Raw genomic sequence first — 20000 nt, 5'->3', positions numbered from 1 at the left:
AGATACAGGACACAGAATGCTCAGATATTACTCATTCCAAAAAGGTTTTGTTTTATGCTAACAAGATATTAAAATTAGCTGCCATCATACTCCTTTTGCCAAATTCCCTGGCAAACAAAATTACACTGCCTACTGGTTGGCTCTCCTAATACAAAAGCTATTCAAATAATGTTTCTTTACTAATGGTTTCTACTGTTAACAGGCCTCTGAAGCAAACAGGAGGCCTGAGACTGACTACCACATTTGTATGGAGCTCAAGCCAGAGTCTCTTCCAGCCCCTCTCAGTTCTCCCGGCTGTCTATCACAACTCTCTAATAAGAAGACCTGCTTATTTTGCTCATTTGCCACAATGTTTGCCATGACTGTCTTTTCTCTGTCCCACTACTTTTTTCAATTCTTATTTGCTCCACTTTGACTATTAACTTTCCTACATTTCTGGACTTGATACACTGCTAACCAGCAAGTGCATTCTTACTAGCAAACCACAAAAAAATGATTGTATCATTATCTATGGAAATATTAACAGGACGCCTGGGAGACAGAGATGGGAAGACTTTTTTTTATTGCAAACCCCTTCAAATTTTAATAATTTGAACCATGTTAATATATTATTTATTTTTAAATTATATTTTAAAAATTTTAGTGAAAATGTATAGAGTACCTACAATGTACCTTCATGGAGCTGACAATTATGGTCTACCACTGGTCTTCAGCTCTTCTTAGGTGTTTTCCTTCCTAGTAACCCTAAGAGTTTTCATTCGCCTTGAGATGCTGCTCTCTAAACAGTAACAAAACATTCCTATTCAAGAGCAAGTCAGACACCTGCTGCAATATATATATCCATGGCCAGCTCAGAGAGAATTCTATGGAAATTGCAACATGAAGAAAAGCAATCCAAAAGTACTACCTTACTAAATGCAGATATAGTGGATAAATGATTGGATATTTCAAAATAAAAATACAAGCAATACACTGATTTTTATCCCAGATATACATTTAAAATAATGTTTAATTTTCTTTGCAAATATATTTGCAGGCTAACTCAAGAGTTAATTTTTCCAAAAAATATCAAACAGAATACTTACCCTAACAACAAATACTGGACACTTTACTTTATTTGTTGACGTTCGAACAAACTTTGTTGTTACTGCATTCATAGGATTATTCAGCATCCCAATAGGTGGAACCAGCTACAAAAAAAGAAAATTGGGTTTAAAGATCACAAACAGGGCATAAACCAGGGACATGACAAGGTAATTACTTCAACATTTAAAGACAAATTCAGGACCATATAGGACTTTCAAAACACTATTATAATAGATTACAATTAGTCTATAGTAATTAAATGAAGAAAATGGAGATACAGGAAAGTTAAATGCCCATAGTTACTAAATAAACAATAAAATCAAGTGCCAGATTTCCCCCAATTACTTCTCAAAGTTAACACAATTAAACACATTCATAACAAGCCAAGTTTAAAATTAACTTTCCTGTTACAGAGACTCTGAGGCAGTGCAATCTTTTGCTGGACACTGCTTTAAACCCCAAATCAAAAGTTCATCCGTCATCAGATTAAAAGGAAAATTTAAATTGAGATTTAAAATAAAAAACCCATGGTTTACACAGATATGTTATATTATCCCTTTAGGAATGTTTTATTTTAATTATAAAAATGTAAAAAGAAAAGTCCATGTTTGAATTAGAGATCCCATAGTTCAAATGTCCAAGCAAAGAGGTTTCTATTAAGCTAGCATGACATATCTTATACTTACATCATTATAATAACCTGCATCAGGCTGAATTGCCCGCATATCTCTCTGGTCTCTTTGCCATATTCTATTCTGTTAAAAATAAATAAATTAATCAATCAATCAATTAATATATGGTCTAATTATACTCAATTTGAAACCTAAGTAAATATTTACAAAATGCAAGCTGTCATTAAATGGGGAAAAAAGAAGACTAAAACTTTTTCATTATGTTCTAAAACATAGATAATAGTGTGTCTCTTAAGAGATTTCCCCTCTTATGACACTGACATTGCTTAGAATTTCCCTCCTTTCTTTACTCATATTATGCGCAACCAATCGTCCAAGATGCTGCTGACCCCAACACATTCTCACTGACCATACCTCAGTAAACGGAAAAAGGACAAGGGGTAGACAGACATTCCCAATTCCTTCAACATTCTCAGCACAAAACAATTCCTCTTATCTTGGTGTTGGTTTTCTTAATTCCTCCCAAACTTTCCTAGTCTAGTTTTCCAACTGAAACACCTGAAAAAGCCTAAATCTGTCTTTACCTCTGAATGAATATTTTTGCTATGTGCCTGCAACATACTAATTATGCCCAATATGCATACAGGTCTTTTAACAACTTGTCTCAGGTAATGAAAAGCAGACAAATTTTCTTCACAGGAGGCAGAGCAGACCAAAACCTGATTAACGTGGAGTTAGCAATGAAAAAAACAAATCACAGAGGCTTAAGACAAGAAAGGTTAAGACAAGTAAATAAAGAACTCAAAGGGGAGATATGTCAAGCTGACACAGGTTTAGGCAGACCGCTACACTGCCTTTCTTTGCCATGTCAGAGTTAGTTTCACCCTATAAGACTATAGTAGGCGCTCAACCCTCTAAGTAAATACAGCCCTTTTCCCTGAGGGGCTTGGAGAGTCGTGTTCTGATGCCAGTGTCTTGGACATGCAAGTCACTATTCTGAACACATGTTCTAATACAAATATTCCTATGTTGGTAGTCTCTTAACATTTCATATACACTATGGGTTTAACAAGTGTTTTAAAGTTGGCCTAGTTGGACAAAAGTACCCTCTTCTGAAATACAGTGTGAACCTTTAGAACAAAATCTATTTTTAAGTTGGAGTCTAATAATTTTTGAGATTATTCATGTATGCAAAGAGCAAAAAAAAAAAAAGTACTATTTTTTTATTGAGGTGATTGGCCTCATTTGAAATTCTACTTCATCCTACTAATTCAAAAAACACAGGTATACTCATTACCCTGCATTATAAAAACTTTCTTCTTTTTAAGAAACCAAAGTTTGGTCATCTGAAGTACATTAACTGGACTTACCTCCAAATACTTAATTACAGATGGATTATAGTCTATGGTTTTTCGGTTTACTGCTTTTCTCATTCGTTTTCCATCAAAGGTAAGCTGTTGCATTGCTTGCTGCTGTGCAAAATCAGGTCGCTTATAAAATAGCTGTCGAGGTGCCTGGTGTTGGAACCTTGGCATATGGAAAAAACGAGGAGGAGAACCAATTTCTGTAGCCATGGTGATGTTTTCCTTCTAGGACACTAGGGTAAGGAAAAAGTACTGTCACTACAAATATATCAGCACTGTAACACTGCCTGAAAATATTTTTAAATGAACATTTTTTTACTCTTCTTTTCCTTTTCCTAATATGCACCATTTTTAGCTTTTAGTCAACCTATTTCCAAAATGAACTATTAAATCTAATGGCAGAGACCAGTTACACATTTGAAAAAGGTCAATTCACAGAATAAATGCTAATAAGTATTTGTTGTAAAATTCAGCCTGACGGAAGGAAAAATCACTGTTTATAACAGCTTGGGGCAATTGTGTTGTGCACGTGTGGGGTGGGTAAATTGTGGAGGGTAAAGAAGGTAAAATCACTGAGAACTGTTCACATTTTTAAAATGAAGTTTTCATTAGATGTTTGATAGTAAAACACATCATTTTATCGTAAGACCCCCATTTTATACAAGAGTAACTAAAAAATTTTAAAACCTGACATTTTGTCCTTTTAAATTTCCTAGGACTAGTGTTAAAAAGTGGAATAAACTATCTTACTTCATATGAATGCTAAAAGTATGTATATCTAATTTCAGGCTCAAAGTAACTACCACAGAAACTTATTTCTCAGTATGTGGATTTACATATTTATAAGGCAATATTAAGCTAATATCTGAAGGAAAAAAATGTTAAGAGCTTACAGTTTTTCAACTTTAGTGTTCTCCAATTAAACTTACATTCCAATAATACAAATATGCATGATTTAAAACCACATTTTCAAGCATATTTTAAAAATCAGACCATGGGAAAAAAAAAAATCAGACCATGAAAAAACACATAAAGGGTGTTATAACCATTTTGGTATTTTTCTTTGAAAAAGAGGAATGATTACACTCTCCATTATTTTTCTATATTCTTACATTTGCCTTTCTTCATTCAAGACACTAAATAAAGGACCTGAAAATAAATCTGTGATTTCCTCTGGATGAAAATATTCTTAGTACTAGCTAATTCACCCATGTCCCTTTAGTATCTCCTGAAACCATTTAATAATAACAGAAAGGAAATGGGGCAGGAGGAGGGGTGGGGGTGGGGAGATAAGTCCTGACTCCCACAACACCAAAAGTAAACAGTGCAATTAAACGTGCATCTAATACATATTACTGCCACTACTCTGGAGCAATCCCAGAAGACTCCTGACAAATGTTCATCTGTAATGAGATGAGACACATTCTCAGTCTGTGTGTATATTAAATTAGAATGCATTTGCCTCAATAAGGTTGGTGAAGGAATCTGTTTATTCAGCTATCCCACGAATCCAACTAAGTTTCAGCATGCAGATTTCAATTAACGGTTTTAATTCAGATGTCTACGCCAGTAATTCTAAAAGGATGCAGCTTTGCAAAGTGTATTTTAAAATTTCTATTTTTTTTCACTTTATAATCATCAAATTTCTAATTTTATTAAAGTTATCCTAATAGTCTAGTTTCTAATATCATTGATACCAAATGAGAATAAAGATTTTTACATGTATCAAAAGAGGCTTAAAAATTATTCAGCAAAAAAAACAAGGAAATGAAGTGCTGACACATGCTACAACATGGATGAATCTCAAAAACACTACTCAAGGGGCTTCCCTGGTGGCGCAGTGGTTAAGAATCTGCCTGCCAATGCAGGGGACATGGGTTCAAGCTCTGGTCCGGGAAGATCCCACATGCCGTGGAGCAACTAAGCCCATGCGCCACAACTACTGAGCTTGTGCTCTAGAGCCCGCAAGCCACAACTACTAAGCCTGAGTGCTGCAACTACTGAAGCCAGCGCGCCTAGAGCCCGTGCTCTGTAAAAAGAGAAGCCTGCGCACCGCAACGAAGAGTAGCCCCTGCTCGCCGCAACTAGAGAAAGCCTGCGCACAGCAACAAAGACCCAACGCAGGCAAAAAAAAAAAAATTAAAAAGGTCCAGCATGAAGAAAATGAAAAAAAAATATTCTAAATCAAAATCCAGCCCTAAAACAAGAAAACCTCCTGACAATACAGTAACCAGTCTTCATAAATGCCTTACACACTTCAGCTTCACTTCTGCAAACCACTGTAATTTGCCCAAAGTCAAAACAGAGCCTCTTAGTGGCTGTTATGAGCTGAACTGTGTCCCCCCACAAATTCGTATGTTGAAGTCCTAACTTCCAGTACCTCAGAATGTGACTGCACTTGGAGATAAAGCCCTAACCCTTGTGACTGATATCCCAATAAGAGAAGGATATTAGGACGCAGGCATGCACAGAAGGAAGGCCATGTGAAAACATGGGAAGACGAAAGCCATCTACAAGCCAAGAAGAGAGGTCTCAGAAGAAACCAACCCCCTGCTCACACCTTAATCTCAGATTTCTAACTTCCAAAACTGTGAGAAAATTAATTTCTGTTGTTTAAGCCACCCAGTCTGTGGCACTTTGTCATGGCAACCCCAGCAAACCAACACAGAGGCAGAGGCAGAGCAAAATACCTGGACCTCCTGACTCTTCTTCAACTCTTCTTCCTTTGGGTTGCCAAAAGATTTCAGCAATAATGATATAACAGCTTTCGATGACTGAAACAGCAGAAAACTTGATATATGAGGTTGAAAAATGAATGACCCAGAGAGAAAAACCATCAATAAAATCATTAAAACTATCCTTTTCAGGTTTCACTGAGGACTATACTTCAAGGAACTATATATATAACCAAATACAGAAAAAGAAATAAGAGCTTTATCTTTCATAAAAATAATTACTGTAATTTCTACTCACTGAAGTACTCACACTTGAGCTACGCTAACAGAAGACAACAATTTAAAGCAGAAGGCAGGGCTGTCCCCACAGCATATTCATCTCGTATCTGGGGTAGAGTGGGAGGGAGGGAGATAGACGGGATGGGGTGGGGAGAAGGGTGCTGTAGGCAAGACAGAAACTGAGGCAGAATGAGCATAAGTAATTTGCGTATGATTATTAAATACATACTAACAACAGAACCAAATTGCTAAGGAAAAAAATCACCTGAAACATTGAATTCATCATGTCTTTCTCACACACACAAACCTTCAATGTTTCAAGAAATCAGCACAATTTTATCAAGTGCCTACTTTTTATTACACCTAGCATAGGGTACAACATATTGTCGTGATTCACTGAATATCACTTCTAAGGTCATAGAACAGATTTCATACTTTATGTTTTTTGGTCCCCATCTCTATTTTTGGCAAATACAAAGACTCCTGAAGTCACAAAAGTCTGCAGCATATTCTTAGCCTTCAAGCTTGCAACTACTCTCCAAAATTGGGCAGGTCATGCCACTTCTCTGCATCTGTTTTTTCAACCTGGACGACAAGTCTAATGTAGATAACTTCAAAGATCCTTTTTGCTCAAAGATATTATTTTGTATGAAATATATTATTCTTTTAGCTAATGTACTGACTAGTCTGTTGAACAAACTTGAACTGGAATACCCAGACGCGTTTGTGTATGCAAATCCATACAAGCATTATAATTCTGCTTCTTGTCCCAACTATTACAAAATAACCTTTTATAATCTTAGTCATGTGATACTACCAAGGTTATAAATGAAGATAGGGAAAAAACCACAAATGCTTTTTTTTTTTTAACAGCTTTACTGGGATGTAATTTACATACCATAATTTCAACGCTTTCATGTATACAATTCAGTGGTTCTTAGTGTAACCACTAAAAGACTTGTGTAACCATCACAACATCCAATTTTAGATTTCTGTCCCCCCACAAAAAAACCCATTACACATTAACAATGTTTTCTCATTCTCCTCAACCCTCTCAGTCCTAGGCAATCACCAATCTACTTTCTGTCTCTACAGATTTGCTCTTCTGGGCATTTCATATAAATGGGACCATACAATATGTGATCTTTTGTGAGTGGCTGCTTTTACTTTACATAATGCTTTCATGGTTCATCCATGTTGTAACATGGATCAATATTTCATTCCTTTTTCTAGCTGAGTGCTATTCTATTGTACAGATATTCCACATTTTGTTTATTCATTTGTCAGATTGACATTTAAATTTTTTCCACCTTTTGTTTGTATAAACATGCTTCTGTGAACATTCACGTACAAGCTTTTGTGCAGACCTAAGTTTTTATTTCTGTTAGGTATATATTTAGTAGTGGAACTGCTGGGTCATAGGGTAACTCTATGTTTAACATTTGGAGGAACTGTCAAGCTGTTTTGCAAAATGGCCACCCATTTTACATTCCCACCGACAATGTATGTGGGTTTCAATCTCGTCTTTTAGCCTAGCATGTCATCTATGCTGGAAAACATTTCACATGTAGTTGAGAAGATGAGTATTTTACTGTTCAGTTGAGTGTTCTGTAGACATTTATTAGGTCTTGATAATTCATAGTGTTGTCCAAGTCTATATCCTTGTTGATCTTCTGCCTAATTGTTCTATCCATTATTGACCGTGGAGTACTGAAGCCTCTACTTAATGTTGTGGAATTACCTATTTCTTCCTTCAATTCTTCGTGTATTTTGCTATTTTCTTCTCCATGTATTTTGGTTTTATCTTATTCAGGACACATATGTTAATAATTTTTGTATCTTCCGTTTTTTATCATAAAATGTCCCTTTTCATATCTAGTAATTTTTTGTTTGTTTTAAAGTCTATTTTTTCTGGTATTAGTATAGCCACTTCAGCATGCTTATGGTTGCTATTTGCATGATGTATATTTTTTCATCCTTTTACTTTGTACACATTAGACCTGTGAATCCAAGGAGCGTCTCCTACAGAAAACATTTTTTTAAACCCAGTTTGACAATATATGACTTTTGATTGTATTGTTTAATTCATTACATTTAGTTTTTATTATTGATACGGTAGGATTTATTTATGTTCAACACTTTACCTTTGGTTTTCTACATGTCTCATGTTTTTGTTTTTTGTTATTGTTGTTGTTCCTCCATTTTCCGTTTTCTTTTTACATCATATTAATTTTATGATTAATAACATGATTGTCATGTTCTACCAAATAAACAGACAACTTTTACATATGAATTGCCATTACAGCAAATCTCTAGATCACTTTGGGAAGAATTGATATATTTGAAATATTGATAGTCCTTATTTACAAAGATATCTTTTTTTTAACATCTTTATTGGAGTATAATTGCTTTACAATGGTGTGTTAGTTTCTGCTTTATAACAAAGTGAATCAGTTATATATATACATATGTTCCCGTATCTCTTCCCTCTTGCATCTCCCTCCCTTCCACCCTCTATCCCACCCCTCTAGGTGGTCACAAAGCACCGAGCTGATCTTCCTGTGCTATGCGGCTGCTTCCCACTAGCTATCTATTTTATGTTTGGTAGTGTATATATGTCCATGCCACTCTCTCTGTCACAGCTTACCCTTCCCCCTCCCCATATCCTCAAGTCCATTCTCTAGTAGGTCTGTGTCTTTATTCCTGTCTTGCCCCTAGGTTCTTCATGACCTTTTTTTTTTTTCTTAGATTCCAAATATATGTGTTAGCATACTGTATTTGTTTTTCTCTTTCTGACTTACTTCACTCTGTATGACAGACTCTAGGTCCATCCACCTCACTACAAATAACTCCATTTTGTTTCTTTTTATAGCTGAGTAATATTCCATTGTATACATGTGCCACATCTTCTTTATCCATTCATCTGTTGATGGACACTTAGGTTGCTTCCATGTCCTGGCTCTTGTAAACAGAGCTGCAATCAATATTTTGGTACATGACTCTTTTTGAATTATGGTTTTCTCAGGGTATATGCCCAGTAGTGCGATTGCTGGGTCATATGGTAGTTCTATTTTTAGTTTTTTAAGGAACCTCCATACTGTTCTCCATAGTGGCTGTATCAATTTACATTCCCACCAACAGTGCAAGAGGGTTCCCTTTTCTCCACACCCTCTCCAGCATTTATTGTTTGTAGATTTTTTGATGATGGCCATTCTGACCAGTGAACCACAAATGCTTTTCTTAAAGAAAAGTCATTACAAGTTTCACGTTGTAGAATTGTGCTAAACAATAACTCATTTTATTGAACCTACCTTCTAATTAAAGTAATAAAAACTCTATACTAGTAGTAACACAATCTCAAAAATTAGAACAATAGCAGAATGAACAGAAAGAGATTTATGAGAGATGTAAGACTTAAATTGAAAATTATATAGCAAAACTTATTAATAATTAACAGGCACCACCAAATTCACTGAGGCAGTTACTAGTTACTAGCTATGAATACATAAACTTAGGAACTGTTGAATTTGTTGAAAAATCCCTGTGACATGGGGAAGCATAACAAGAAATGTAATTCATTTCAAGAAGTGATCAGTGAGCACTAACTACTTGACAGGCTAAAGACAGAGACACACATAAAGTCTGTCCTCAAGACTGACAGTTTATCAGAACAGAAGAGCTCATAAAGAAAGCAATGTGGGGCTTCCCTGGTGGCGCAGTGGTTGAGAGTTCGCCTGCCGATGCGGGGGACACGGGTTCGGGCCCTGGTCTGGGAGGATCCCACATGCCGCGGAGCAACTAGGCCCGTGAGCCACAACTACTGAGCCTGCGCGTCTGGAGCCTGTGCTCCGCAACAAGAGAGGCCACGATAATGAGAGGCCCGCGCACTGCGATGAAGAGTGGCCCCCACTTGCCGCAACTAGAGAAAGCCCTCGCACAGAAACGAAGACCCAACACAGCCATAAATAAATAAATAAAATAAATTTAAAAAAAAAAAAAAAAAAAAAAGAAAGCAATGTGAGAATACTACTACATTGAGAATCTACTATGCTTGTTTACCAGGAACTATTCATAGGCAATACGGATATAACACAGGATGCTTACTGCACAATTCAGCCTCAAGAAGTTTAAATTCAGGGTGGGGTGGGGGAAGGTTGGAGGAAAAGACAGGAAAGAAACAAAAATAAGTAACATTCATTCATTCAGCACACCACATCCCGAATAACCTTTTCCCCAACCAAACATAATCCAAAATAATCTTCCCCAAGCAAACATTTCTGACTCCCTGAGAAAAATTTTACCATCACAGCCAATCTCCAAGTAAAACACAGGGGGAAAGGTGTACAGTTGACTCTTGAACAATGCGGGGTTAACCTGAGTATAACTTACAGTCAGCCCTCCATATCCACGGTCCTTCGCAACTTCAGAGTCAACCAACAAATGGACCATGCAGTACTGTAGTATTTACTATTGAAAATCATTTGCGTCTAAGTGGACCTGCACAGATCAAACCCACATTGGTCAAGGGTCAAATGTATTTTTTATTGGAAAATAACACTGCTAAACCTTAACTAATTCCACAAATTCAATCCAAAATGAATTTACTAAATGCTTCACACAATTGAATAAAAATATCTTTACGATTCAGGAGGGCAGAACTGAAAAGAAACCTCCACGGCCTGAAAGTTCATCAATTGCTCTGAAGTAGTGCTTTTCCTTTAAACCAGAAGTCATATCCTATTGGTGGTTCCTAAAATCAATGTGGCTGACAACTAGCATTACTTTAATAATTTAAAAAATAGAACAGACAAGAGTGAACCACACATTTTAAAGGAAAGAACTGCTTCTTAAAACTTGTTTTGGTTGTACAGGTGTGTACACTAGGTCACAGTGTAAAAAAGCATTTCCTTCCTGTTAATTTGTCAAAAGTGAAAGCAAACGGCTTAATGTTAACAAACGGTTCAGCGCAAACCAGAGTTTCCTATTTATGCTATCTTCTGCTTATGGTGACTTAATCTCCCCCGCCACTGAGAGCCCACAGCCAAAGAAGCTCAAGTACAGCGTCCGCCCAGTGCGGGCACAACGCCTGGCCACAGCAGCTATGGCACCAGAACCTGGTCGGGCTATGAAATGTAACAATTCTTACCGCGTCAACCACTCATCAGAGCTTTCTGAGCAGCACATGAAAGCTTGTTTCCCCAAACTGAGAGGAAAGAATTCTAACCGGAAGCAAACTACTGACGCATTAAATAGCTAGGGTAGCAAGTACAATTACTGAAGGGCTTTTAAAAATAACAGAAGATTTTTAAGATCACCACCCTCATTAACACAAACCTGGTCCCCTAGGTCAGAACCTCAGCCTAGGAACCTCTACTGAAGATTATCACCAGACCATTAGGCCCTGAGATGGATAATCTACCCTAAAAGAGATCTGATACCTAATCTGCCATAGAACTTTGAGGGGATCTACACAAGTGGTAAAAAAGGCCAATAACAAAGTGATCAATATGTTCTCTCTTCAATGTCCAATCACTGATAAATATGAATCCTGAACAAATCAGGAGACATTATGTTGAGACCATTCCATCTTTTAAAGAATAAACTAGAAGGCAACTGTTTAAATAAGTAGTTTTTAAAAGTTCACGATTCTGTATCTTGTTGATGACTAAATCTGACATTAAAGATCAACTTTACTTAACTCTCAGTGTAGGAGTTTTCCAACTTTTATTGCTTTCAGCCTCAGATTTACCTGCGTAATTCTTTGTAACTTGCGGTAAGCAGCTTTGGTTGTATACTTAGGTACAAGGGTACTGAAACATTTTAGTGGACACTGCACTCAACCAGTTTAATACATGTTACCTGATACTGTATTTGGGCTGTTACATTCAGTTTTCTGTGCCATTTCAAAAGCTAACTTTAATATTTAATGGACATGTGACCACAAATCTGACTGTCTACTCAATTGGAAAGTAACAACTCAGTATTTCAAAAGTGTGATTCTGGGATAAGGAACCTGTACCATCAACGGTTTTCAATGGAGATAAAGTCAGTGGTTATTGGATATGTTTATTTCCCCTTGTCATTAGCATACAAAGAGGGTTTTCCATTCTTACACTTTTCAAACTGCATTGTAATTTATCAACTGTCTAAACCAATAAAAACTGGACAAACCAATTCTCACTGGATTAGTGAACTGCTTTTGTAAAAGTAAACAAAAACCATGCCCCATTTAGATAAGGTAAGTAATCATAAAGTGACCTCCTAAATTAAAGATAAGGAATTCAAAGATTCAAGTGTGAGTTGAAGTCAGCAGTTCCTAAGGCCAGACTTTAAGGGTCTCATCTTCATTCTGATTTAACAGTATGGGATATGAACTGGGCAGCAGAGAGTTTTAAAAGCTCCCAGGTGATACCTTAGTGTGGCAAAATTTGGGAACCACTGGACAAAGTAACTTGGATAGCTTACTTCTGAAACAGGTTTGTTTTTTTTTTTAGCTGCACCCTGCGGCTTGTGGGATCTTAGTTCCCCGACCAGGGATCGAACCCCGGCCACAGCAGTGAAAGCACCATGTCCTAACCACTGGACCACCAAGGAATTCAATGAAAGAGTTTCTTTATAGCAGCAAATTCTTAAATTTTATTTCAGGACCCCTTTACTCTTAAAAATTGAGGATTTCCCGGGGCTTCCCTGGTGGCGCAGTGGTTGAGAATCTGCCTGCTAATGCAGGGGACACGGGTTCGAGCCCTGGCCTGGGAAGATCCCACATGCCGCAGAGCGGCTGGGCCCGTGAGCCACAACTGCTGAGCCTGCGCGTCTGGAGCCTGTGCTCCGCAACGAGAGAGGCCCGCGCATCGCGATGAAGAGTGGCCCCCGCTTGCCACAACTGGAGAAAGCCCTCGCACAGAAACGAAGACCCAACACAGCCAAAATCAATCAATCAATCAATCAATCAAACATACGCATCTGATTCAAGATCCTCATTAAAAAAAAAAAAAAAAAAAAAAAAAAAAAAAAAATTGAGGATTTCCCCCCAATTTTTGTTAATTGTGGTATTTATATCCATAGATACTTGCCATATTAGAAATTAAAACAGAAAAATCCAAAGTATTTATTAATTTAATTTAGAATGATGATAAACCTATTATAATAACTATTTTCCCTTCACCAGAAACAACTAGTGAGAGACTGGCATTGTTTTTTACATTTTTGCAAATCTCCTTAATGTCTAGCTTAACTGAAAACAGCTGGATTCTCATGTCTGCTTCTGCATTCAATCTGCTGCAATATGTTATTATTTAGGTTAGAGTACATGAAAAATATCTGGACCCACAGAGATATACATTCGGAAAAAGGAAGATTATTTTAATAGCCTCAGAAAATTAGGGGTATTCTTTGATATTCCAACAAAACTTGACAAGTGATAGTTTATTAAATATTAACTGTAATGCAGCCTCTGAAATCACATCAATAAGCTTTCTGTACTCTATTATATTAAAATACACTGGTTTATTTTGCACTTTGGAACTTTAAACCATGATTTTTCAACACCATGCACTGATCACTTGGAAAACACTGGTTCCACAAAATCAGGCATTTCATCTAACTGTCACACTTCTTATAAAACATGTAATAATCACTTTTATTAAAATCAGCATTGATCTCATCATAAATACTATTAATTACTGGGAATCTCAACCTCACACACACAAGTTTTCCAAAACTCTAATTCTTGCTTGAAAACTCAATTTTTATCACTGGCAACAAACACTAACAGTTGCTTTCCTTGAAGCAACAGTCTACTTACATTCATCTTCAAGAAAAATATTTAACATATACTCAAGAAGTCTGAATGCCATAGACTGTCATTCTTTTCATTTAAATTTATTTAACATTTTTATATACTTTTAAAAATTAGTTGATTTACAATATTGTGTTAACTTCTGCTGTAGAGCAAAGTGATTGAGTTATACATATGTATACATTTTTTTGTGTATTCTTTTCCATTATGGTTTATCACAAGATATTGAATCTAGTTCTCTGTGCTATACTGTAGGACCTTGTTGTTTGTCAATTCTACATGTAATGGTTTGCATCTGCTAACCCCAAACTCCCACTCCATCTCTCCCCCTCCCCTCCTCCCCCTCTGGCAACCACAAGTCTGTTCTCTACGTCTGTGAATCTGTTTCTGTTTCATAGATAAGTTCATTTGTGTCATATTTTAGATTCCACACACGATAACATACGGTATTTGTCTTTCTCCTTCTGATTTACTTCACTTAATATGATAATCTCTAAGTCCATCCATATTGCTGCAAATGGCATTATTTCATTCTTTTTATGGCTGAGTAATATTCCATTGTATATATGTACCACATCATCTTCATCCATTCATCTGTCGATGGACATTTAGGTTGCTTCCATGTCTTGGCTATTGTGAATAGTGCTGCTATGAACATAAGGGTGCATGTACCTTTTGAATTATAATTTTAACTGGATACATGCCGAGGGGTGGGATTGCTGGATCATATGGCAACTCTATTTTTAGTTTTTTGAGGACCCTCCATACTGTTTTCCATAGTGGCTGCACCAATTTACATTCCCACCAAAGGTGTATAGGAGGGTTCCCTTTTCTCCACACTCTCCAGCATTTGTTATTTGTAGACGTTTTAATGATGGCCATTCTGACCGGTGTGAGGTGATATCTCATTGTAGTTTTGATTTGCATTTCTCTAATAATTAGCGATGTTGAGCATCTTTTCATGTGCCTGTTGGCCGTCTGTATGTCTTCTTTGGAGAAATGTCTATTTAAGTTTTCTGCCCATTTTTCAATTGGGTTTCTTTTTGTTGTTGAGTTGTATGAGCTGTTTGTATATTTTGGAAATTAATCCCTTGTCGGTCACATAATTTACAAATATTTTCTCCCATTCCATAGGTTGTCTTTTTGTTTTGTTTCCTTTGCTGTGCAAAAGCTTGTAAGTTTGATGAGGTCACATTTGTTTATTTTGCTTTTATTTCTATTGCCTTGGGTGACTGACCTAAGAGAACACTGATACAATTTATGTTAAAGAATGTTTTGCCTATGTTCTCTTTTAGGAGATGACGGTGCCATGTCTTATACTTAAGGCTTTAAGCCATTTTGAATTTATTTTTGTGTATGGTGTGAGGGTGTGTTCTAACTTTATTCACTTACATGCAGCTGTCTGACTTTCCCAACACCACTTGCTGTAGAGACTATCTTTCTCCCATTGTATGTACTTGCCTCCTCTGACGAAAATTAACTGACCTTAGTTGTGAGGGTTTGTTTCTGAGTGGTCTTTTCTGTTTCATTGATCCAGATATCTGTTTTTGTGCCAATACCATGCTGTTTTGATTGCTGTAGCTTTGTAGTAGTCTCTGAAGTCTGGGAGGGTTATCCCTCCTGCTTTGTTCTTTTTCCTCAGGATTGCTTTGGCAATTCTGGGTCTTTTATGGTTCCATATAAATTTTAGGATTATTTGTTCTAGTTCTGTGAAAATGTAATGGGTAATTTGATAGGGATCACACTGAATCTGCAGATTGCTTTGGGCAGTATGGCCATTTTAACAATATTAATTCTTCCAATCCAAGAGCATGGGCTATCTTTCCATTTCTTTGAATCATCTTCAATTTCCTTTATTAGTTTTATAGTCCTCAGCATATAAGTCGTTCACCTCCTTGGGCAGGTTTATTCCTATACACTTTTATCTTCTAAAGCAGTTCTAGGTCCACAGCAAAAGTGAGCAGAAGGCACAGAGTTCCTGCGCACAGTCCCCCTCCCTCACAACATTCAGCATCAGACTGAAAGTTAAAATCAATGTACCAATATTAACGCATCACTATCACCCAAAGCCCAAAGTTTATACAAGGGTTCACTCTCGGTGTTGTACATCCCATGGGTTTTGAAAAATGTATTCAGATTGACTTATTTCACACAGCAGTATGTATTTAAAGTCCCTCCAGGTCTTTTCCACAATAGCTTAGCTCATTTCTTTTTAGCACTGACTAACATTCCATTGTCTGGATGTACCACTCTTTGTTTATCCACTCACCTATAAAGTATATCTTGGTTACCTAAGTTTTGGCAACTAGTAATAAAGTTACTATAAACATTCACATGCAGGTTTTTTCTATGAATTTATTTTCAACTGATTTGGTTAAACACCAAGAAGTGCGATTACTGGATCCTCTGGTAAGAGTACACTTCATTTTGGGACTTCCCTGGTGGTCCAGTGGTTAAGACTCCACACTTCCAGTAGGGGACCTGGGTTCGATCCCTGGTCAGGGAACTAGATCCCACATGCCGCAACTAAGACCCAGCACAGCCAAATAAATAAATAAATATTTTTAGAAAAGAGTATACTTCATTTTGTAAAAAACTAACAAACTGTCCAAAGTGGCTGCACCATTTTGCATTTCCACCAGCAATGATTGAGACTTTGTGTTGCTCCACAGCCTCACCAGCATTTGGTGATGTCAGTGTTTTGGATTTCAGACATTCTAACAGGTGTGCAGTGGTATCTCGTTGTTTTAATTTGCAATCCCCTAATGATGTATGATGCTGGGCATCTTTCCATATTTGTATTTGTCACCTGTATATCTTCCTTGGAGAGGTGTCTGTTCAGATCTTTTGCCCGTTTTTTAAACTGAGTTCTACATTTTCTTATTGTTAAGTTTTAAGAGTTCTCTGCATATCCTGGGTAACAGTCTTTTATCAGATATGTCTTCTGCAAATATCTTCTCTCAGTCTGTGGCTTATCTTCTCATACTCTTGATTAATTTATTTTTAAAGTTACATGCAAGGGACTTCCCTGGTGGTTCAGTGGTTAAGAATCCGCCTGCCAATGCAGGGGACATGGGTTCAAGCCCTGCTCCGGGAAGACCCCACATGCCACGGAGCAACTAAGCCCGTGTGCCACAACTACTGAAGCCCGTGCTCTAGAGCCAGCGTGCCAAACTATTGAAGGCTGAGCACCTAGAGCCCATGCTCCACAACAAGAGAAACCACCGAAGTGAGAAGCCCACACACCACAACAAAGAGTAGCCCCCACTCGCCGCAACTAGAGAAAGCCCACGCACAGCAACGAAGACCCAATGCAGCCAAAAATAAATTTATTTAAAAAATAAAATAAAATAAATAAAATATACCTGTAAAAAAAAAGCTAAGTGCAGCAACATTCACTTTTTGGTATACGTTTCTAAGTTTTAACAAATGCATAGAATCATGGAACAATCAAGATGTAGAACAGTTCCACCACCCCCATATATTCCTTCACACTGGCCCGCTGTTACAGATCTCCTACCACTACTCCTAGCCCTTGGCAACCATTGATCTGTTTCCTATCCCTGTAATTGTGTGTTGTTTTTTTTTTTTTTTTTGGCCGCTAGGTACGGCATGCAGGATCTAACCTGCGACCCCTGCAGTGGAAGCATGGAGTCTTAGCCACTGGACCACCAGGGAAGTCCCCTCATCATTGTAGTTTCTGTCTTTTACAGAATGTCATATAAATAGAATCATACATTGTATATAGACTTTTAAGTCTGGTATTTTCTATTCAGCATAATACTTTCGAGAATCGCCAACGCTACTGCAAATTCCTTTTTTTACTGTTGAATTCTATAGACATACCACAACTGTTTATCCATTTACCAATTCAGGAACATTTGGATTTTTTGCCGTGCTTGGCAATTTGAACAAAATTGCTATGAACATTCACATGTAGTTTTTGTGTGACGTAACTTTTCATTTTTCATGGGTAAATATCTAGGATTGAAACTGCTGGGTCATGTTAAGTTTATGTTTAACTTTATGGAAAGCAGCCAAACTGTTTCCCAAAGTGGCTGTACCATTTTGCATTCCCAACAGCAATGCATTAAAGTTCCAGTTGCTCTACATCCTCACTTATACTTGGTATACTCTACTAGGCGGAGGACATGGTTGTTTGTTTTGCTTTTCAGTCATTCTAATAGTAGAGAAGTAGTATCTTGTTGAGGTTTAATTTGCATTTCCCTAGTGACTAATGATGTAGAAGTCTTTTCAGATATTTATTTGTCACACATGTATCTTTGCCAGCAAAGCTTCTTTTCAAATCTTTTGCCTATTTTTAAATTGGATTTTCGTTTTTTGGGCCATGCCACGTGGCTTGCGGGATCTTAGTTCCCTGACCAGGGATTGAACCGAAGCCCTTGGCATTGAGAGCATGGAGCCCTCATCACTGGACTGCCAGGGAACTCCCTCTGGTTATTTTCTTACTGTTGCGTTCTGAGAGTTCCTTCCATAATCTACACACAAAATCTTTATCAGATATGTGATTTGCGAATATTTTCTCTCAGTCTGTCACTTCTTTTCATTCTCTTCACCATTTCTTTCAGAGTAGAAGTTTTTCATCTTAATGCAATCAAACTTATCAACTGATAACTTTCCTAATTTCGATTATATCTAAGAAGTCTCTATCTAAGCCAAGGCTACAAAGATTTTCTCCTGTCTTCTCCTCTGTCAATTTTATTGTTTTACATTTTCCAATTGTACTGTAAACAATTATAAAAAAGACTCATCTTTTTTCTATTGAATTGTCTTTCACATTTTGTGGGGGGTCTACCTCAATATCTTGATTACCGTAACTGTAAAGAATATCTTGAAATCAGCCAGATCTCACATCAGATTCTCCAACTATGTTGTTCTTTATCAAGTGTTTTAGCAATCTGTGCTCCTTTGCCATTCTCTGATTTTTAAAAGCAGCTTATCATTGATTACCTACAAAAAATCTTTCTGGGATTCTGATCTAGTGGATCAATTTGAGGAGAAATTACACCTTAATGTTTAGTCTTCAAAACCACAAAAAGGTAAATTCTCTACAATTCCTTGGGCCTTCCTTAATTTCTTTAATCAGTTTTGTAGTTTTCGGCTCACAGATCCTGTACACATTTTGCTAGACTTATATCTATTTTTTGGTGCTTTTTAAATGGTACCATTTTTTACATATTTCCATTGCTGTAATTCCAATTAATTGTATTTCCATACTGAAATACAATTAATTGTATACATTGTCTATATAACCTGAAATCTTGCTAAACTCACTTATTAGTTCTAGAAGCTTTCCTGTAGACTTCTTGGGGTTTTCTGCACAATCATGTTATTTGCAAATAGGGGCAATTTTATTTCTTCCTTTCTGTTCTAAAAGCCCTTTGTATTTCTTTTTCTTGCCTTATTGCAGTGTTCTTAATTTTAGGGGAAAAAGCATTGCCTTTCACTATTAAGTATTCACTATTAAATATGACATTAGCTATAGACTTTTATAGATGCCCTTCATGAGTGAAAGAAAATCCCTTCCATTCCTAGTTTGTAAGAATTTTTAGCATGAAAGTATGAAGAACTGTATCAAATGCTTATTCTCTATCTACAAAGACTAGTATATTAATATGGTAAATTACCCCAACTGATTTTCAAATGTTGAACAGCCTTTCATTTCCAGAATAAACCGCATTTGTTGTGACGTATTATATACATTTTATAATTAGCTGTATTTGATACAGTCACTAATATTTTGTAACTCTTCCATCCATGTTCGTGAGGAGTATTGGTATAGTTTTACTTTCTTGTATAACTTTATCTGGTTTTGTATCAAGCCTCATATACTGAGTTGAGAAGTATTTCTTCTAATATCTCCTGGAAGAGACTATACAGAACTTACATTATTTCCTCTTTTTTTTTGGCTGAGCAGCATGTGGGATCTTAGTTCCCTGACCAGGGATCAAACCCATGTCCCCTGCAGTGGAAGCACGGAGACTTAACCACTGGACCGCCAGGGAACTCCCATGTATTATTTCCTCCTTACGTGTTTGGTAAACGTCACCTGTGAAACCATCTGAACATCAAGTTTCTTCTTTTGAAAGGATTTTAACTATGAAATCAGTTTCTTTAAAAGATACAGGACTGGGACTTCCCTGGC

General features: G+C 36.9%; 1 protein-coding gene across 3 annotated transcripts in view; it reads right to left on the bottom strand.

The window, feature by feature from the left end:
• The window catches only part of WDR33 (WD repeat domain 33), a 100738-nt gene that overhangs the window by 56913 nt on the left and 23825 nt on the right, over window positions 1–20000 (bottom strand). For 2 of the 3 annotated variants that reach the window (XM_007182857.2, XM_057551899.1), the window contains exons 2-4: window positions 3089–3315; window positions 1773–1841; window positions 1086–1190 (exon numbers count right to left, since the gene is read on the bottom strand). In XM_007182857.2, coding sequence (XP_007182919.1) covers window positions 1086–1190; window positions 1773–1841; window positions 3089–3292 — 378 coding nt within the window. In that variant the 5' untranslated portion in view covers window positions 3293–3315. Of the gene's footprint in view, window positions 1–1085; window positions 1191–1772; window positions 1842–3088; window positions 3316–5772; window positions 5857–20000 lie in introns of all 3 variants that reach the window. The other variant, XM_007182858.2, reaches the window with a different exon arrangement.

The sequence above is a fragment of the Balaenoptera acutorostrata genome, chromosome 8, assembly GCF_949987535.1.
Source record: "Balaenoptera acutorostrata chromosome 8, mBalAcu1.1, whole genome shotgun sequence".
NCBI lineage: Eukaryota > Metazoa > Chordata > Mammalia > Artiodactyla > Balaenopteridae > Balaenoptera > Balaenoptera acutorostrata.
Note: the sequence above shows the minus strand (reverse complement) of the source record. Positions and strands in the feature narration are given on the sequence as shown.